Source organism: Homalodisca vitripennis, chromosome 6, assembly GCF_021130785.1.
Source record: "Homalodisca vitripennis isolate AUS2020 chromosome 6, UT_GWSS_2.1, whole genome shotgun sequence".
NCBI lineage: Eukaryota > Metazoa > Arthropoda > Insecta > Hemiptera > Cicadellidae > Homalodisca > Homalodisca vitripennis.
In genome coordinates this window covers 122581708-122604628 of record NC_060212.1, presented here as the reverse complement: position 1 = coordinate 122604628, position 22921 = coordinate 122581708, and the positions used below count along the sequence as shown (strand labels likewise).

General features: G+C 33.2%; 1 protein-coding gene across 2 annotated transcripts; it reads right to left on the bottom strand.

Annotated features, from left to right (window-relative positions):
- Nucleotides 1–9298: 9298 nt before the first annotated feature.
- Nucleotides 9299–19326, bottom strand: LOC124364887 (serine/arginine-rich splicing factor 4-like). 2 transcript variants are annotated; one of them, XM_046820685.1, is made up of 6 exons: nucleotides 19052–19326; nucleotides 14370–14456; nucleotides 14170–14283; nucleotides 13612–14081; nucleotides 12117–12289; nucleotides 9299–9441 (listed from the first exon to the last, which is right to left on the bottom strand). In XM_046820685.1, the coding sequence occupies exons 2-6, from the start codon at nucleotides 14438–14440 to the stop codon at nucleotides 9343–9345; spliced, it is 927 nt and encodes a 308-aa protein (XP_046676641.1). In that variant the 5' UTR covers nucleotides 14441–14456; nucleotides 19052–19326; the 3' UTR covers nucleotides 9299–9342. The 2 variants fall into 2 exon arrangements, with proteins under 2 accessions (XP_046676641.1, XP_046676640.1); XM_046820684.1 differs by having other exon boundaries at nucleotides 19070–19324.
- Between the last annotated feature and the right edge of the window lie 3595 nt (nucleotides 19327–22921).

Here is a 22921-nt window from a genome sequence, read left to right as displayed (position 1 = left end):
CATTGATTCATTTCTTTTGTTTCAACCTTTGACTCATATAAAATCAGTAGAGTAAATTCAGATTTGTTTTCAGATTTATATATATATATATATCGTAATAATATGATACATGCGAAGGCCCCTTTTTTTTGCTTTCACGCATGAATTATTCCACCGATTGTATTAAAATATTACATGAATATTCTTAGGATCCCTGGTATGAATATAGGTTTATTCTGATTTTAAAAATCCCTCTGGGCTATGCCCCACTGGTATTTAAAATAGCAAAAAATCATCTTGGTCTTTAAGTTGTAAAATATTACAGAGTTATAAAATATAACAGGAAACAAATTAACAAAAATAAATCAATTTTTTTTAAATCTACAAGACAAAATAAAACAAAAAGTAAAAACCAACGTCATACTGCTACACATACCGTTAAACAAAATATGCATGTGACAACGAGACCTTCAATGGAGTCTGGAACAATAAACAAAAATAAAATCCTTATTCTGGCAGATAGTCATGGGAGAGGCTGTGGTGAACACATCAGGGACCGACTTGGTAGAATGTTTGTGGTTACTTCAATAATCAAACCCAATGCAAATTTTAATGATGTAATTGAAAATATTGAAGAGCTAACAGAATCCTACCAGAATGGGGATTATGTTATTGTCTTAGCAGGAACAAACAATTTCAACAATAGAACACCAGATTTAGATTTTCGGTTTGATTTAATAAAACAAGTAGCCCGTAAAACCAATGTAGTTATACCTGGAATTCCACATAGATTTGATAAGTTGGGGTTCAACACCAATGATGCTATTAAAAGATCCAATATCAAACTGATCGAATACATAACAGTCTCAAAACTTGATAACCTCAACTTTGTCATTGTTCCAAATACTAAATATACCTTGCATGATCATACCAAACATGGCCTGCACTTTAATGCAAGCGGTAAAATTAAACTCTCAAACCAAATTTGTCTTGGAATTAAGAATCATATATCCAAAAATATACGAGGTTACGTCATTCCACAAGCTACTGAGAGTGAACTAATTACACTTCCCCATGAGACATACGTGGATGCTGTCAAAGGGATCACTGATATACCTGGAGGAGAAGCAGAGTTCACCACCTCAACTACATCAGAAGTGCTGCAGTCACATGAGGAAAGAGACAGTCCAGTGCCAGTGTTTACCACAACTATAACAAAACTTGACAACAAAACTTGTACAGATGATTTTTTAGGGACACAGGTTCCACCCCCAGAGTTGCAACACAGAACTTAAACCTCTTCCAAAAAGTAAAACACAGACATAAAACTTTGTTAACAAATTCTACGTTCAGCATAGTCCACCAAAATGCTCAAACTGCAACAAATAAGTTAGATGAACTTTCTCTTCTATGTGAGGAACTAAAACAAGACATCTTCATAGTTTCGGAACACGGATTTACAAACGAAACAATAAATTTTTTCAAAATTATTAACTTTGATCTGGCCCAATCCTTTCAGCGTCAATTTTATAAGGGAGGTGGAGTAGCAATTTTAGTTCGAGATCGAATCAAGTCTGAGCCACTGAGGTTTAATGTAGGTATTGAATTAGATTTTGAGATGGCTGGAGTTGAGGTCTGCTTGAGTTCTCTCGGGAGAATTGCTGTAGTTGGTTTGTACAGATCACCAAATGGCCAATTTGGTGTTTTTTTTCGAGAGACTTGAGCGGCTTCTAAACTATCTCCTCAATAATTTTAAATATTTTGTTATAATGGGGGATATCAATATTAATGTTTAAAATATGAATGATAAGCAAACTCAACAGCTTAGAGACTTGCTCAAATCTTTTAGTCTTAGCTGGTCTGTGAACTCGCCAACTCGTGTGACAGCGACATCGAGCACTGCCATTGATAATGTCATAACAAACGTACCCAATAGTTCTATGTCAGTGCTGAACACTGCTATATCCGACCATTACGCACAGGAGGTGGTGATCCGTGGATGTTCAGTGAGCCAAGAATCCCACAACATTATTTTAAGGAGAAATGTCCATCCACATAATATAAATCTTTTAAATAAATGTCTGGCAGATGAAAATTGGATTTTTTTAGATTCTTTTACTTCTGCAGACACAATATTCGACTCCTTCAACAGTTGTTTCATGTTCCACTTAAATGTTTGCTGTCCCCTTAGGAAAATAAAAACAAAAGGTAAAGTTCAGAAGAATTCTTGGATAACACCTGGAATTCTGATTTCTAGAAATAAACTAAAATTCTATAATGAAATATTCAGGAACACTAATGATTATAGATTCAAATCCTTCTATAGAAATTACAAAAGAATTTATAAAAAAGTAATAACTGCTGCAAAATCATACGAAATAAACAATAAACTAAAACAGTCATCTAACTTTTCTAAGACAGCTTGGAACATTATAAAAAACTCAACAAATAAAGCATCTTCAAAATCCATTCAGCTTGATGCTGATGGGATAAAATTAACCGATCCAAATGCAATAGCTTTGGAATTTAATAGATTTTTCTCCTCAGTGGCTGGTTCTCTTGATGCTGACCGTGAATTGGAACTGGATACAGTCACCACACATACCCCTGCTTCATCTATGGTTCTGGCCCCTGTGTGTGAGGATGAAGTGGGACGTATTGTAAGAAGTTTTTCAGCTAAAACTTCCAATGACATAAATGGCATATCAATGTGGCTTATAAAACAATGTTATCAGCACATATTAAGCCCATTGACAAAAATCATAAATGTTTCTTTCGAAACTGGCACATTCCCATCCGCACTCCAATTGGTAAAAGTCGTACCTGTTTTCAAAAAAGGCGATCCAAAGTTAGCGGATAACTATCGACCAATTTCAATTTTACCTGTTTTTAGCAAAATTTTAGAAAAACTGTTCCTGGACCGACTTCTTAATTTTCTTGACAAACACAAAATTTTGTCTGATCTACAATTTGCTTTCAGACCAGGAAGATCAACTTTTGGAGCAATCACACAACTTGTAGACTTTATTGTGGAAGGCTTTGAGACACACCAAAGAACGCTCAGTGTCTTTCTTGATCTCTCAAAAGCGTTTGATACTGTTAATCATGGTATATTGCTACACAAGCTGGAAGGCTGTGGTGTACGAGGGACAGCACACCAGTGGCTCCACTCATACTTGAGCAGTAGAAGTCAATGTGTTCAGGTCCAGAATGCAGTATCAAGTACTATTAGAATATACCAAGGAGTCCCACAGGGATCAATCTTGGGTCCTGTTCTTTTCTTGATTTATGTGAATAATATCCATGCGTCAGCCTTATATGGGAAAATCATTCAATACGCAGATGACACGACTCTCTGTTTCCGGGCTGATTCTCTAACTTCATTGGAGATTCAAACCTTCATTGATCTTAATTCCTGCATTCAAAATTTTCTGGTAAATAATCTCAAAACTAATCATGAAAAGACAAATTACATCAACTTCTGTTTACGTGGGTTGAATACTTATGAAACCCCAACTGTAATGATGGATAACATTGTTCTGGAAGAAACTGATTCTGCTAAATTTCTAGGAATACACCTAGATAAAGGGTTAACCTGGAAAGTTCACATTGAAAGTGTATGTGCTAAATTGGCAACTGGAATTTTTGTCCTTCGAAATTTATCAAAGTTTTGTACGTCTGATGTCTTAATGATGGCTTACTATGGATTAATATTTCCATACCTGTCGTACGGAATTTCTCTGTGGGGCAGTTGTGCCATATCAAACTTGGAAAGAGTATTCAGACTGCAGAAAAAAGCTGTTCGAATCATCGCAAAATTGAACAACAGAGAGTCATGTCGAAGTGCCTTCAGGGAGCTCAACTTGCTAACTCTACCCAGCTTGTATATTCTAGAGACTTCATTTTACTGTCGATTACAGTGTATATTGATGCAGGGCAGTGATATACACAAATACGAGACAAGAGCTCGGGGGCGCTTTCGAGCCCGACAGCATAGAACAGCAGCATTTGAACGCCTCCCTTCTCAAGCTGGGATCAAATTCATTAACAATCTCCCTGAAACACTAAATTTAGAAACAAATCCAAAAAAATTTAAAACCCAATTAAAACACTACCTGGTGTCTTGTGCTTTTTACTCAGTTGGCGAGTTTATGGAGCACACTTGGGATTGATACTCGCGGCGGTGTTGCAATCCTGGGGGTTGATCCCACGAATTATGAATTTTGTTTTTTTGTATGTGTATGAATGTGTGCCTGCGTGCAACTGTATGGAAAGTCGAGTGAATGGATTTAGTTTTTAAGATAAATATCGTAAAAAATTGGTATTATTGACTATTGCAATACAATGTAATATATATTGTCAACGCAATAAAATATATTCTATTCTATTCTATAAAGAGTGTAACAGATCAGTTTCATTCAAATGCAATTTTCAAACAGTTTGCGGCAAGATCAATAAGCAGAAATATAATTGTCTATTACAAATGCTTGATTACATGTAAGATTAAAATAATTAATAAAGAAAGAGATGTCAACTTTACATTGGAATGGATTCAAATTATTTAATTGCAATAGCTACTAAAAAATCATAATCTATAAGTGGTATTAACAAACATTAAATTCAAATGTAGTAGTTTGGGTTAGAGGCTAAACTAATGATTTCCAGCATTGTCAATGACCCCTGCGGGAGATTGCCCGGTCTCTTTCTTGGTTTGGACATCATAGAGGAACGACGTTTCTTGGTCTTTTTAGGAAAGAGCACATGATTTAGTTGAATTCAAATTTGTTAAATACGTAGTGATTTAAAGTTACAAACTGTGTACGTGAATTCTATTTGTGATAAATGGTAACTTGTGAAAAAATTAAAAACTGGTGCGTTTGAACTACATGCACCTATTATTTGTGTGAGAATAAATTTCAAGTGCAGATAACTTTTAAAATACCAAAAGTATATATAAAAGGTGGTAAATATACTAGAATATAGTTGTGCTAGGCCTATATGGACTGACACACACTTTGGTTATGTACACATCACTACGTGGTATGATCAACCTTTGGAGCATTAAATGAATGACATGATCTTCATCCGATACATCACACGAGTTTCAACACATGGCATCAACAATGTGAGACAAATAATTAAACAATGACATACGGCAACCAACAGTGGGCTGTTAACTTAACGTACATCCTGATCTACCATGTATTTATTGTTTCATGTAATCGAGTATTATCTAAAAATTTTAGGATTTTTATTGATAATTTGAAAGATTAAACCAAGTTTGGGAGTGCCAATGGCCGAGTGGTCTAAGACGTTGGTCTTAGACTCTGAGTTAGAGATAGCGTAGGTTTGAATCCTGTCTGTGACCCTTGCACTTTTTATCAGTACCATCGACCTTGTACTGTATCGACTCTCCCCTTATTCTGTTTGATACGATCATCACACAGGCCAGTGGCCCATGAGGACGTGTAGAATAAGGCTTAAAAGGGAATCGGCTTCTCCTTTAAAAAAAAAAATCCTCAGTTATTATAAGCACAGGAAGTAATTAGGAAAATAAGTATAATTTATTTTCATTCTTGAAAATAAGAGCTTTTATAGTAAATTGCGTTGCAATCAGCCTCAGTGCGATTTCATTTACCAAATGTGGTTAATTTACACGAGTGAAATTACGGTGATCTGTACCAGCTGTATCACCTTCTATATACTTGCTAAGCTCAGTCTGACATTATCTGTTATTTAAGATAGACAAGGCAGTACATAAATAAGAAAATTGTTGTGCTTATTTATTCGGCGTATCAGTTTTTGTTTCCGTCTAGTAATAGACTGGATAGGGAATTTGATTAGAATTTTAGACAAACTGAAAGAGGATGAATGTAAATTTTAAAATTTCTTCTGCATGAGCATTGTTTATCTCATTAACTAGTTGACAAGCTAGCAGATGTTACTAAAAGGCAAAATACTAATACGAGACGCAGTTTCACTAATAGAAATGTTGGAAGTGACAATAAGTTAAAGGTATTTGTTTTGTTAATGGTTTATTTCTAAACACAGAAACGTTACAATAAGTAGGGAACAATAATTTCAGAAAGCTCCACAAAAAGAATTTTATTACAAAAAAAGGAATAAAAATGTAACATGAAACGTTTTTTTAGTAATAAAATTATTCCCAAATAGTGGACAAAACGTTTTACTATATTGTAAATGTAACAATATAGCTACTGGCAATTTGTGTTAAGATAAAATAATCAATTACTTAGTAAAAACATATAACAAATAATAAGCATACAAAGGAATTAAAGTTTAAAATTTTAAAGACATAATTTATTACATTCTCTATTTCATCCTATATTCTTGGTTAAGTCTTAGTTATTACATACATTTTTATATACCTAATCAGTATCACATCTTATCTTACACTGTCCTGAAATCGTTTCCTGCATTAAAAATTGTCCATTGCTTTGTGATTCCATTTACTATGGTCACAGACTCACTGTCATCATTTGTTTTATCAAATTGTAGTCAAAGGGCGAGTGGTTCATTAAATTATATTTCTATCCAGCCCCCCCATTTTTATTCCTTCGGCTACTGTAAATATGCCGTCTCATAATGTCAAAGGAAACCAATTTGATTATTCAAAATAAACAAAATAGTCTGATTCATCACTGCTGCCGTCTATAGTTAAAGTTATATATTATTACTGTCATAACTATTTGCAGCAAAATATAAAAGATATTTTGCCATTACAAATTCTCTGGATTTTTCTAATAAGTATTATTTTAAAATGAAAATATATCTATTCCCATATTCAAACACAAATACATATAAATTTCATCTTAATCTGTCCCACTAGATTTTGTGTGTCTTCACAAAACTTTTGCATTTATAACATTAATAGGATATATTACTTCATATTATGAAACACATTGAACATATTATATTCTCAGTGCAATTGTGGTTTCTTCAAAACATTCGCTGCAGGAATAAACGTTAAAGAGAATGGAAAAATACAAAATCATAAAAACATACTGTAAATGTTCTGAAAATCAGAATATGGACCCATTTTGAAGTTGCAGTGGTCTTTCTTTTGATACCGGATGTTTTGGTTTGTTAACGGCCGGTGTGTAACCCCGCTCCACTGCCGTGTCAGTCACAGTTTTGTTGTTTCTTATTAAAAACCGCCTTTATTAATGTTTATTTTACACACATTTATAACAAATACTACATATTACAAAATATTATTAACAACCCCCTTAACCACACATACTAGGTTGTTCAGGGCAGGTCTCACAGTAGTATGGTATTTACCCTTTTTCCATCTTTCCAGCATACGCGACATATTTTCCTTTTTAGCTGGTTTCTATTGTCTCGATCAGTGTCTTTCTTAATCTTATGCTCAGTTTGACGTGGTCTCTTTTGTGCTGGAGATTCTACCAGTTCTACTTGTGCCGACATTAATGATCTAATGACTTCTAATCTAAAATCATATAATGTCTTCATGTCTTCTTCAGTCTGTACATATTGTGTAAGCCATGTGCATTCAACAACAAATTTGTGTAATACGGATGACAATTTTGTTGTACCATCGCATCGCATTGACTTTCTGTCATTGGGTAGTAACTGAGCATTTGATCAGCTCTATTAACTCCACTCACAAATGCATTATATTTTCAAATGGGGAGAGGCTTTAGTATTTTTTTTTTTTTTTTTTTTTTTTTTTTTTTTTTTTTTCTTGTTCACGAAATCTACCATCTCATTTTCTTGCTCTGTAGAGATGTACGTCATGACCCGCTTGTTCTTCCATTTGCCAATCATAACACTATTCCCATATCTGGCGATTGTTTTGCTAGTTTTTAGCGCTGCTGATTTTACGTCCGTTGGGACAGTTTAATCTTACCGCAAAGTTCCTGTGGAATAGGTCTTGTGTGCGAGGAGCCTAGAAGACAAACTACAGCTATTATAAAATTATCCATCTAGACAGAGTGCCCGTTCCCTAATTTTTCCTTCAACAAATGCATGACTACTTTTTCTGTGTGTCCCTTCCCATCAATTATTTCATCATCAGAACTAGCATCTATAGACCAAAAATTTCAAAATTAGTCCTTGATGCTCAGTCAATGTATAAAGTTTGACACCATAATTATGGCATTTACCTTATTATACTGACAAAATAAACAACCTTCCACGCCACAGGACCACAGCTTCATCGTGAGATAATTATTTTTGAGGGTAATACACCTGATTCATTTTATTGTTAAAATTCACTTCCCATTCCACTTTTTTAATTGAGTTCTCCTTTTGTCCCTAGTTTGGTACTTTGCTGCAGTGAGGGCAACGCAAAATGTTTAAAACCTATCTCTAGACATACTGAAGTATTCTGAAGTACTGTAGACCAGATAGTGGATCAATTTTCCAATAATCTAGGATTCTGTTTAGGCGAATCATACCCATATGCAGTACTAAAGCGATAAAAACTTGGGTGTCAGAGTTGGTTTGAAATATACATGAAGAACATATTCATTTGTATACTTACAAATTTCTTCAAGGAAAACAATGTCAACTAATCAATTGGTTTCCCCTCACCTGGTAATAATGTGTCAGTTCTTGTGAACTCGATTGATCTCATGCCTGTCGTTACAGACCATTGAGGAGCAGTATAATACATTTCTGTATCTTCATCAGGTTCACTGATTTCTCCATATTCACATCATCAGTGTCATCGGATTCACCATCAATATTTTGTTGAACATCGTCTTTATTCACATCACTGTCTAAATGTTCAACATTATACATTATTTCACCAGCTTGCAAATCAGATGGGCCGTGTAGGGCAGGATCCATTGTGTTGTATTAAATACTCATGTAATATTGTGTAATATTCATGTAATAAATGCCATTTGCATGATTCATATTTTTGTATATAACAAATTTTAACATTTTTATTCAAAATAATATTGAAGGAATATTTTATTAAAGTGCTAATAGTTTTTAATTTCTTACTGTGCATAAAATAACTATGAAATTAATTTAGTCATCATTTTACATGCAAACAATATGTAGAGCTGGATATGTACACTCCTTGCCAAACATATAATGTCCTTTATGACTGTGACTAATATAAGTAATAAAGTGAGTAAATCAAATAAGTGGCTTTCTTGAAAATGGGGCAGGAGAGAAACATTCCAGTAATATTTCAAAGTTGCAGCTACATCAATTAGCCTGTTACTGTAAACAGACACAATTTGAATTTCCAAAAGAAAATAAATAGTTTCATATGAATAAAACACAAGAGGTGAGTCTATACTAAAATAAATAGAAATACTATAAATACATCTCTCCATGTATATTAACAGAAAAATACAGCACTTAAACCTCCATTGGAGTTCCGTTTATTGATCTTTGCCTGATCTGATACAATTTTTTAACCCAACGATTCAATTTATCTTCTCTGGTTTCCACCATCAGCTGAAACATACAAACTTAATTCAAAACATTGCATTTTTATAAATCTGAGCAGGTGGTGCATCTAGATTTACACAACAGCTCGTTAAATAGTCCCTGTAGAGTGTGCTATTGCTGAATTTCAACAGTTTCCTAGAGGTTCATGCATTAAATGGTAATAGAATAATTAATTATGCTGTGAAACTGACTTTGAAATAACAAATATTGTGCTTACAGACTATAATTTAGTAATACTGTCCATACATCATTCTGATGAAGTTGCTTTGTAACATTCTGCTATTTGTTAGATTCATGTTTGAATTGTACATGTCACTCACTATATTTAAATGTTAAAGAGTAGTTTGTTAGATGACTTCAACTCTTGTTACAACTCAAAACTAAAATCTTAACTTCTATGTTATGAGGCACTAATTAACATGCACAGACTTTGAGAATTGCTTTGACATTAATGCACATGTTTTAACTTGGCTTTAGTGTCTGACATTAGCTTTAAATATGTTGGAAAACAACTAAAATGGTTCTTTGGCTTAAAAATTATTTAATTACATTAAGAAAAATAGATTTCTCTGTGTTATTATTGCTTAAAACCACTCTAAAAAAATCTCAACTTGAAGTTTATAAATTTTTCCATGGACACAATGTAGTTTTTTGACAAATTTGTTTTTAAATGGTGAAGGCCTAAACCCAACAAAGGATGAAACTACTCAATAGAAACCTTAAATTCTTGAATCTTGAACTACATAGCCAGTACAATTGGCTCAATTTACTTGAAAAAAGGAAAGATTTTATAAGCTATACTTTAATAAAAAATACAATATTGTTAGAAGAAGGGGAGTAGTAGTATAATGAGTAATCAATCCCTGATAGGCTATTTGGAATGTTATTGTCATTGGAGAATTTTATTATATGTTCTGCTAGTGCTGTTAAAGTAAACAATTATTTTACCTATACAATTTAATCAATTTTTTATAGCAGGAGATATGTCTTAAATAGGTGGGATATTATCCTTAATGCAAAAAGCCTGCTGGTTTGACTTTGTAGAAATTTTTGTGACATACTGAAAATTGTGCCACAATTAAATTCTTCAATAGATACATATGAAATGTCGAAAGCTTTGTTATGAGAAATTATAATGTCAAATACTGATCCTTACTGTAGTTTTAAATATCTGTTAGAAGTGGGGAACATTTGCAGATGAGTTAAAGCTTGCTCACACAGAACCAGTGTTTAAGAAGGGGGACAGATCACGCATAAACAATTGTACACCTATCTATCATGCCTGAACTTGCAAAGTTTTTGGAATCAATAACAGAAGAGCAACTTATGTTGTACTTTGAGAGAAATAATCTGCTTGTTGTGTGCAGTACGGCTTTTACAGAAATTTAATCCACAGTGATAACTGTTAAGACTCTAATGAAAGAAATATATGATGCTTTTGAGATCATAAATTAATTTTCCTACACATTATGTAACATACGATAGACACATAAGGAAAACATTTGACTTCGCTTAGCAAATCTGTTGCTTATGTTGAAAAAGTAAGGAATTAGCGGTGTTGACAACTTTTCAAGTCCACATTAATGAAAGAAACCAAGTAGTCACCATTTGGAGTGGTTTTCCTCAGGTTTTGAAAGGAGACCATGGTATACATCAAAGTCTATCTTAAAGCCACTACTCCTTTTATTCTAAGTTAACAACCTAAACATGTGGAAAATCATTACTTTGCTGTATGCAGATGACAAAGACCATTTACTACAGAGATATTTGTCTGCATTTGTAAAGAAGCTTAGAGTACAAGAACACATCTCATTACAATTAATTTTTCTCCTAATTCTATCTTTTATTAGTAGAGCCTTACAGCATATGCAGCTTTGATGGTCATCTTATTCTACCTAGTGAAGTTCATATGATTACTTGGAAGAACCCCAGACTCGATTTCCTCTAAGCAGCTGAGAAGCAAGATCCAAACAAACCAAGAACTCTTGTGGTTTGAAAAGACCAGATTCTGCCCAAGTAACCGTGCTTAATGAGAAGATGGTATTGTGGTGGACCTTGATATTATATTTTAAGAAATAGCAGGTTTAATAACTGATTATCTTGAAATTTCATAGCACACAAACTAATAAACACCAACACTCTATTTCCATATGTATATTAGTATCAGACCATATTGGGCTTACAGTATTGTATACATCATCATGTAAATTTGGTGTGACCACCATGAATTCTAAGGTAACTGTCTTGACCAACCATGAGCAACAATCTATGACAAGAGCAGGGAGAAGAGAGGTACAAAATTTTCAAGTACTGATAGGATACTTAAGAATTAAGATGAACAATTTTATACTACTAAGCAATGATGTAGACAGCAGAAACTGAAAAAAATATTAACAATGTATAATTAACAACAAACCTGTTTCATCATTTTTATAACAAAGCAACAATTCCAACTAAAATTAGTGTTAGATTCAATGTAAACAGTTTAAATGTATTATTTTCTCTTTTTTGATTGATTTACAACCAAACTCGCTATGCTTCATTCTCTGTGGAACACTAAAATAGGATGGTGGGGAAAAAGTAATTCACAAAGATTTGCCATGAAACACAGCTATGACTTAAAAATATTAGGGATACTATAAAATAAAATGTTTACTACTTATACAATTTAATCTTCTTACATTTGGATGAAAAAGAACTTCTGGTTTTTCATTGGTTTTAGTTGTGCGAGGTTTGGAGGGTGGAACTGTCATCATAGCTGTTGGGTCCAGTTTAGTTGCTGAAGAAAATGACTTCTGTACAAAAGTCGTAGAGTTGATTTCCTCAATCAGAGATCCGCGATTTGTCTGTTCTCCTGCAAATATAAATATTTAATGTAAAATCATCAAATAATAAACAATTAAAGTCCATGAATGTGTATATTTGGTTTTTCAATTAGACTGTCCTACAATATATGTTATTATCAATTTACCATAAGTTCTGCAATGTAACGGGTTACACAACAGTTGCCATCTGATACTGGTGGGAAAATTTCAAAACAATACAATCCAACTGTTTATAGGTAATGGATAAGGTGTTCTTTGTACACTGAATATATTATCAAGAATTAATTGAAGTTTAATTCATCAAATTGTACTGAAAGTTAAGGGATTAAAAAGAGTTAACTCTAACTGCCAAACTTGTGTTCCAAAATCCTTGTGTGTTATAATGCAATTCTCATTCAAACATTTTATCTCTCCGCTAACAAAAATAACGAATATTGTACGTCATGCTATTTGTTGTTTTCAAAAATATTGGAATAACCGACTATTTAAAAAAAGACCAAAACTCTTTTACAGCTTTACCCTACCCATTCAAAGACCAAAGTCCTACACAGTGCAAGTAAGAGGGGCAGTTGTTACTTTATGATTAGAACTGATTGATAAAAAGTTTACTAGTCTGGGCAGAATTTTGATCCGACCTAACTCTAACTCAGCCTCAAAAACTGCATGGCCTTAGATATGTGACAATCAGTTCTGTAAAAAAAAAAATAATAAAAACAAGAGGTAACAAATTTTATAAAATTATTTATTGTAACTGAGCACAATTTTCTTCAGCAATGTTATGAACAGAACTTATTGAAGTTGTTCCAATCTGGAGATGTAATAGTACACAAGTTTAATCAAGCACAGCACTATTTGTAAACTTTTGTATACATTTTAAGTTAAATTGTAAAAAAAAAAAATTATAGGAAGATTAAATGTAACCTTTTTACAAACCAAGATTGACTTTTCCTCAGCAAATATAAATAACTTTCTACAAATGAGGGAATTTTCTGTGGGCACCAAATGCAAAGATATCATTCTATTTATATTTATCAACTGATTGAATATAAACTCTGAATGTCTGCTTCCATCACCTAACATTAGTGTGAATGTCTCCAACACCTTCCATGTCAAAGCTTGTGGACATTGAATACAGGCTGATTCACTTACAACCAAACCTCTAAACAAAATTCCAAATATTTATTACACCTTGTGCATTTTGCACAACTAATTCAAAAATCATTTATTAAAATTAACTTTTAAAGAATTAAATGGTGATGAAGAATAAAAATATATATGACTAGAAACTATTCTGAAAATCATATATGAAATAATGTTAACAATAACATTTTAAATATTTAATATTACTTACCCAATACTTTTTCCAAGTCAAATATAATTTTTTTTGGCGATGACAATTCATTATCATTTTTACTCTTCTTCTTAGATTTTTTATTATTTGAATTACTTTCCACTGAATTTGATCTAGATCTAGAATATTTAAGGTTTCTTTCTTTAGAACGAGACCTTGAATAAGAACCTCGAGACCTAGACCTCCTCCTCTGGTAACTATCAAAACTGTTGGATTTCGATCGTTTTCTTGATCTATGTTTTGATCTTGAACTCGATCTTGACCAAGAGCGTGATCTCGAATTTGATCGATACTTTCTACTCTTTCCTTTGTATGACGAAGACCGAGACCTCCTGCGAGACCTGGTATAGGAGGAGGATCGAGAATGTGACCGTTTCCTGTATCTATCTCGAGATCTGGATGATTCTCGTGAAGACTTCTGGCTGTGTGACCGGCTATCATGGGAGGTCCTTCGACTATGACGTGAACTTCTGAAACATAACATTTTCCCATAAGTGTTCCATAACGTGAACGTGATGATATACTTGATAGAGTAAAATAAAAGTATTTTTGACATACCTTGATTTATATGTTTCTTTGCTCCTGGACCGAGAATATCGGGATTTTTTTCTTTTACTTTTAGACTTTTTTCTGTGTTTGCTGACAGACGATGAACGGCTACTAGATATGGATCTAAACCAAATTATTTACATTAGTCAGATTAAATATTTTATAGCTTGAAAGCATTTAAACTTGATAAATCCATTAAGATAACTCACCTTGCCTTTTTGCTTCGTTTGCTTTTACGGCTGCTTTCATAAGAATCAGAATCACTTGAATACCTACTCATTGCTCACAGGTATTTCCTGCAAAAATGGATTTTATTCACTTAATAATTTAAATTGAAGGGCAACATTAATTTAATTTGCATAAACTGACAAAAATTATAATTATTAACAATGATAAATCATTAATTCCAAAAAAAGAATCAAAGTGCATATGTGACAATGTGAAAAATGAGTACAATATAACATGAACAGGTAGTTGATGATGTCCTTGGTGAATATATTGTTTGTCATCTTCAATGTCTTCACGCCCATCTTTGAAACGTTTATACCACTTGTAAAACCCTTGTTTTACTCAAGCTGACTCACTATAGGCCTTTGTTATTTCCTACACTTTATTTTGTTTTTCACACAAAATTTGATTATAAATTCTTTAATCAATTTTTATTGACAAACGAAAATTGCTGAGTTTATAAAAACCTTAGCAGCCGCCACTAAAAAGGTAAATAATGAATACGGCTGGAAATATTATACTACAGTCGAGTAAGAGTACCAACATAATAAAAATAAATAAATATTGACAATCTGACTCTCAAAACCTGCTAAACTTAAAAATTCCCATTACTTTTTGAACACCCTTATATATGTATATAATTAGATATGTAATTACTAGAGAGTGGATAAAAACAAGGAAACTAACTCTAAAATATAATGTTGAAACTACAGGATGTCTCAAGCTATTAGAATCAGTTACTGAGCCAAGCAACAAGCCAGGAGTTTGTAACTATGTATGACTGAGAAGGAAATGCCCTGTTATCAGTGCAGGCTTAGGTGGCGCCTTCCCTCACTTCTGGTGGAAAAAAATCATCCCTCGAGACAAAATGTAAATTAAAGCCCAGATCACAAGAACACTTGTAAAGGTTACCTTTAACGTTTTATATTAATAATTATTATGTATGTATGTATAGCCTAATAACAAATACAGTAGTAGATAGATACTGAGTAGTACACAAATTGTATGCAATGAAAATTTGAAACAATTTATAATTAGCCATTAACAATAACTGCAGAGAAGAAAATGCAATATTTATGAAAACATTTTAGTCATACTTAATTTACCAGTAGTGAGTTAGTTTAATTGTTATATACTATGTGTAAAGAGATCCACATGTAGATTTAGTCTCAGTTTACGTGCATCTTAGTAACATCATTTCAGGAACAGCACGATGCCAGTACTAAGGTTAGATCAGCTTGTAACATGTTGCAACAGTAACAGGTCACAGGAACGTAATACCTCAACATGTTATTTTGTAATTGACAAATGGCAGAATTTTACATCTCTAACAGTCATTACTCAAATACATTACACATGATTAAACTTTAGTTAAATTAATTTGAAATAATAATGTTGAACTGAATTACATTAAGCTATAAACTTTTAAGGTTGTATTATAGTACAGCAAGTTTTTATATGTCAAAGAAATATATGCATTTGACATTACAGAAAATGATAGAACTGTATTTATTTTAAGTTTGAGCAGCGTTGCCTAATACTTACAATTACTTTATATGGTAAACATGTCTAACAGCATTGAAATAGTTATAAAATTGATAGTTGATTCGATTGTATCAATGGTTCAAGTGTTAGGAGCTTATTATAATGCAGCCTTTTTTATAAATGTTACACCAGAGCTATATAGAATGCTGAAAATTTAACTGCTAAAAGAGACCAACTAGCTGTCAATCAAAAGGTTCATACCCCAACTTAGATTTAAAAAGGTACTTTGGTATTATTAAGAGGCCACTATTTGTTTAGTTATTTTTACCAAGGATCCAAAAATACTATATTATAAGATAAAACAGACTTTATTTGACTTACTGTGAAAATTACGTTATTATGACGGTCAGTTCTAGTTTTCTGCCTCCTGAAAGGAAGCGATGTCGGCGAGAAATAACCCACTATGTCCCGTAACCTAACTACCTGACTGTCTCACCTACCTGAGGCCCAACCACCCTACCTGAGGGTAACCCGGCCTACCTGAGGAGTTGCCACTCTACCCAAGAAAAATATTCTCCCTGTAATTGAGAATACATTTTTAGCTATTGAGGCATTTCTCCAAGTTTATTTCATTATTACCTACCCTTGCCACTTTATTAAGCAGTTTTCATTTGAAAATTCAACAAACAATGTGAAGTGGATCTTGTAAAATATTAGTTTCCTAAATAACTTGTATTTTAGAGTTTAATAGGGTAGCGTTTTAAGAGTTGACTTGCACTTTTGATTACAAGACATGACAGTATGACAAGCTGGGGCACTAAACTATCTAGCAATATGAAAAAATTCCTGGAACATTGGGAATTATTGATAATGGGTCTTGTTAATGACAATCAAGGGTACTTTGGGATTCGACCACACCAGTATGAAGAACACAAAAATATAAATTTATAGAAACAAACATGATAGAACGAAAAAACAACTCTTTAATTACAAAATTACAAACTTACAAGTATTTCCAGGTGTTGTGATCGGTATTGTTGCCGCTGTTATCTTATCTTTCTCGAGAATCCCGATTACGGCAGGCCGCACGGCATCACATGATTATTTAAGTTTTTTGCACGGTACATAATTGCCTTTCCATTACAATTCAATTTATATTTCTGATCAGCCCATTTGATATTTTACTGATAGGTACTATCTCGAGGGATGTTTTTCTTTCGTTGACATCAGAACGGGGCAGCACCACAGGTGCTGCTGAAGACCGCGCTAATGGCCGGAGGCACTCGCATTTTGGGTAGCGGAGTGTGATGAAGAATGAAAATAAGTTTTTAGTGTTTTTTCAATAAAGAGTTTAGTTTTTGTTGAATTTTTGTGTTTGTACACAGAAGTACAACAAAGCGACACACCAGCTGAACGGGCGGTGAGACTGCAATCACGTTATTTACTAGACCTCTCGACTTTGACCTCTGTCTGAGGAAGGGGAGGGGTTTGCGATAAGACAATTCCTGTTTTATATTGACGAAATATTGTTCTCTACGCTTATCTAGTAACCAGTAGAAGCAAAATGTAAAATAACAATTCATGTCGGTGTGGTCGGTATAATCCCAAAGTACCCAATCAAGTGTAGGCATATGTATAGACATAGTCTAGTTTTATAATAAAATAATGGAATTTAACCAAACATCAAAAACCTTAATCTGATCTGGATCTAAACTTTTAAGTTTAAGAGAATATTAGGGAACGAAACGGCTGCAGTATAGTAAGGGGCCACCACTGCAATTGTATCAAGGTACCAAATTATCAATTAGAAATACTTCAACCATCAAATACAAAAACATTTTAATTAGTGTTATTTACAAAGAGGCCACCACCACGATAGAATCATATTTATGATTATCTAAACTATATAAACAAAAATTTTGACACAAATTACATTATATAAACACTATCTTGGGTAAATCTTAAGCTCAGCGACTACCGCTCCAATCGCCGTCATTTTTTGCATACTAACACAGGTTAACGTAATTTCACCGAAAACAATAGTCCCGATTATCGCTAACATATAAAAACCAGTTTTTCGGCAGTAAAATGTTGGCAATACAAAACACATAAATAACAAGATTTTCGACTATCAAACTAAAAACAATGGCCGACCATGGTCGTTTTGATGAGTTTACAGTAGTCACGTGACAAACAGGAAAGTTTCCGATTGGCCGGGCGGGTCACGTGACCTATAGGACGGCTTCGATTGACCGCCAGACGTAAACAAACAAACCCACATGGACAAGGAATAATTAGTGAAGTTATTGACATGGCGTGCGATGGTTCTTGTCACACGCTAAAAAGACCCTAGCTTGCATATTCAAAACTCAGATCACGCGATGCTTGCCCGCTGCTTGCTCTTTTAGAAAAAAAATTAACTCGAGCTTGCAAAGTCCAAGCCCAGATCACGCCACTCCTTGACTGCATTGACTGCTTACACACACAAAACTCAGACAGAACTAACGCAGGTTTCATTACAAGCAAAAGGTAACCGGCGTGCATTTATCACTGATAAGATAAGACGAGTTTATACTAGAAGTAGTACCTGGACTACTGCCCTACGAACTAATACCAAAAAAACGAATAAATGCGATGTCAGTCAGGTTTTTTTAAATTTTATTTTTTCCGACATTTTTTTGGGAGGGGGAGTAAACGGCTACGGCGATAATCGGGATTATTTTTTTCGGTGAAATTACGTTAACCTGTGTTAGTATGCAAAACATCACGGCGATTGGAGCGGTAGTCGCTGAGCTTAAGATTTACCCTATAATCATATTTATGATTATCTACACTATATAAACAAAAATTTTGACACAAATAACGTTATATAAACACTATCTTGTTATGTGTATCTATAAAATGTAACACAGTTTAACATTTAGTTACTTTTTACTGTTTTTAAGGATATACTGATTCTATTGTGGTGGTGGCCTATTATTATGCTGCCAAATTATATTATAACTTAAAATATCTATAACTTAATTCGTATCAACATTTTTGTTTCTATAGTTTAGATAATCATAAATATGATTCTATTGTGTTGGTGGCTCCTTATTATACTGCAGCCAACGAAACACTCAAGACAAAACACTGTACTTGTCAACTTTAAGAAAACAGTAGTATTAAGAATACTTACTTAGAATATTTCACTTACCACACAAAAACAACACAAACCAAACAAACTTTAACTACAATTCATCGTTAGCGTTTACAGTTTATCCCTAACCTCCTAGTTAGTACTTTTTCTCTCTTGTTTGTTTTGCAAGTTCGTATAAACAAAACAGACTTTGGAATAACCCATGCAGCCTCATAGTCTGATCCTAAAATACTAATTTATGTTATATTACTTTTTTAAAGTTTGTGACGTAGACAATTTAGCCGCGATATTCACTGTATACTTTCCCATTCTATGGTTTATTTTGATTTTAATTTTTTTTTCTATTTTTTCATACTTAAAGTTTATTTAACGATTTCTGTTGGTTGTTGTTGGATACAAAAACGTATGTTTTAGAATATTATCTACTTATTTATATATGTTTCGATGCAAGTTTTTTTTATTTACCATGCTGCTTCACTGTTCTCTAATTTATTTATTGTTCCCTAGTTTTTAATTTTAAATGTCTCTTTTTCCCTTTTTTGGCTCAATAAATTAATTTCAGTTACATTATTTCTAGATTGTTTTTACATTATATTCTTCTTAATCTTCTTTTCTCATCGATATTTTTCTTGGTGTAGTTATGGGCAATAATGTAAAGAGATACAGTTTTATTAAGTTGAATTGTTACACCTACACAATCAGCTGAGCGTAATCAGTCCACGATCAATTTTACAGTGGACTGAAAACAGTGGCATTCTTATACTGCCACTCCTCCTCCGGTAACCATCGTTACATTTGCTATATGGTCATAGCCATCTACTGCATATAATGCAATTTCGTTTGAATTCACCCAAACTTCTATCAACACAATAACATCTAGCCTCGACTCAAGTACCTCCATCTAAACAGCAAAAAAGTTAATTTATATAGCAAACTTCTTGTATTTTGACATATTAAAATTAAATCACTCATAAAAATATATAAACATTAATTCAACATTCCTAATATTTTAAATAATACAATAAATATTTGTAAATATGCTAAGGAAATACTAATACACACACATACAATACAATATTAAATAAATGTGATATGTTTGTTTCTTTGTTTAAATATATTTATTTAGAGCGTTAAAATATTTATTAATTTATCGGTAAATTACTAGATCTTTGGATTTAAGTAAAATGTAAAGTAATGGTGATGAAACGTTGTATTTCTACACACTGTAATTAGTATACATGTAATCATTCTGAATGTTCCCGTTTGATACTTTTTATTTCTGTAATGGTATTTATAAGACCATTATGAATACAACAAGAATAACCAAATACTATAGAATAAAGACACAGTATAACTATTAAAAATTATACGAAATTTTACTGTAATAATTACCTATAAAAGATCATTTGCCCGCCTGCTAAGTGTGGGTTTCAATGACTAGCTTGAGTTAAACTTCACAGACTCCCATCCACCATTATTGTCTATGTTTTATAGAGATTATAAATTCTCTGTTTAAAAGTTATTTTAGAATTTGTAAGGAAGCAGGTTTTACAAGGCCTGGCAACTAACTTGAAGATAGAAAATTCGAGGCTGGGTCTTCTGAGACTGAGAACTTGTAGAATACGGAGGCACCAATTTATTGAGAACTTTCGGCTGGTAGAAAGTTTCCTGTAGCTAAAAGATTATAGAGGCCTGCAATTGCTATAGACTGAAAGTTCAAGAGTGAAAATTTTAGGTGATGTGGTAAAGAGCCAGGTAACAATATTCTTGGTCCCCTGCCTCTAATTTTCTAGAATATCTTAAAATAATTCTATATGAGACCGATGGAAATTTGTTGAGCCTAGGTGGAGAAATAACTGCTGATTTTCTCTTAACCAGTAAATACTATTAACAATAATATTAAGCTGTCAGAGATTGCTATTCCAGAGGAATTAGAGGATGTGATTTTTACACTCAAAACTGGAGGCTTTCATAGAAGCCAGTTGGTTCTGTGTCTGTAGTTTCAGTACTCAAAATATACTATGAACTAAAGTGTAAACATAACTTAAGGTAGATTGATGTTAAAATATTTGAACAAAAACGTCTTTGTTTCAGATTCCGTGTTTATTCTTTGTTAGGGCGAACAACGCCCTTTTCACCAGAAGATGATTTGGGCTAATAACTAGTCCCCAACTAGATATAAGTACTACAGTTGGCATACAATGATGTTATCTGTATTTAAACTGCAAGAATTTCCGGATTAATTGATTCATTCTTCACTATGAAATATTTGAGATAATTTAGAATTAAATAACAACTATCACAGTCAAAAATAACAATTTACTCTTATAGTGGTAAGGCCTTCATTCAAGGCCAGCATCCGATATGTAATCGAATTTTATTAGTTAAATTTGTTTGATTGCTATATTTTGTTTAGGTTTCCTAGTAATTATTTTATTAATATTAGGAGCCTAAGTGGCCTTATCCAATAGGAGGTTGCCAACTTTATGCATGAGGTCCCAATAAGTTTACATTAGAAAAGACTCTCCTCGTGGTGTTGTCCACCTACTTCTTGTGATAATTTCAGACCAACAGTTTTAAACTTTTCCATTAGTAATTTTTTGGTATTTTCTACACTAGCTAGATATCTACCATGAATAATCAAAGACCAATAAAAACCATTATCACCAATTACAATAGTTTGCTTTTTTCTGACTCAAAACACATTTTGTTGTCAGCGTAAAGTGTGTAAACAATCTCGTAACTAAGGCACTGGATGAGATAGGATAGAACTTTCCCAAAAACCCTAGAAATGAAATAAAAAAATCATATAACAGCCACGAAACATGTTGTAAATACAGTAAACTTGATTTAATCTTATATAATTTATTCCACACCTTTCTTCCTTTTGGTGTGCTCTTCAATCATATTCGCATCCCTTCCCCCCAAAGCCAAGGCCTAATTACTCCACTGCATGAGAATGTAATGTAGTGCGAGAAGAAAGGTTGCATATTGTTCATTCTGAAAGACAGAAATTCGACTTTTCTGAGTTACGTTAATAGTACCTTTTAATTTATATTTTTACTGGCATTAACAAAGCACAACACTTGAGGATAAAACATGGTAAATTTCAATTCTGTATGTTTTTCTATTTGCCTGCGCAATATCTTGATATAACAACCTAATGTAAAGACTTGAAATTTTGCATGAAGCTTTATTTCTATATAGGCAACATCGAGTTTGTTTATAGTGCATGTCCCTTCTTTGGATTTGAATTAGCGTTAGTGTACACTTTCAGATTGGTCCAAAGGGTAACCAAGATGGAAACGAGAAAATCATAGGATAAATCAATTTGTAAATGACCGAGTACAATCGTTTGCCATTTGTGCATGTGGTAGGCCTACATGAACATATTTAGCTATGGAACTGAAATTTTGCATGCAATCAGTGAAGACTGTTACTCGACACATGGTGTGGCATACACTTATCTTATATTAATAAAAGTATTAATATACTTTTGTTTTCAAATTTTAATTGCTACTTCTCAATATAAACACGTCAACCCAGTCATGATACAGGACCAGAAGGTTAACCACTCTGACAGTTTTACCGGGACCCAGGCCACCCCCGCCTCATATTATGAGGCTCGACCAAATGTCTTTCGGAGCCCGCCAAAGCTGAGCACGACCCTGGCCACTACATAGGCAGCATTTTGAAAAAAAAACCTGAGCAAGAGCAGATACTTGTAACTTTCCACTGTGATTATAATGATGAATTTTGGTCATATTTAGACCTTGAACTTTTTCAAGGTTAGATCATAGAGATAACTGATCGCAGTTGATTTAGATGCAGCAGCAATATTACAGAGCAATCAGCCAGTAATAGAATAGTATATTTTTAAGCATGTATAGTTGATTTTATTATTTATCA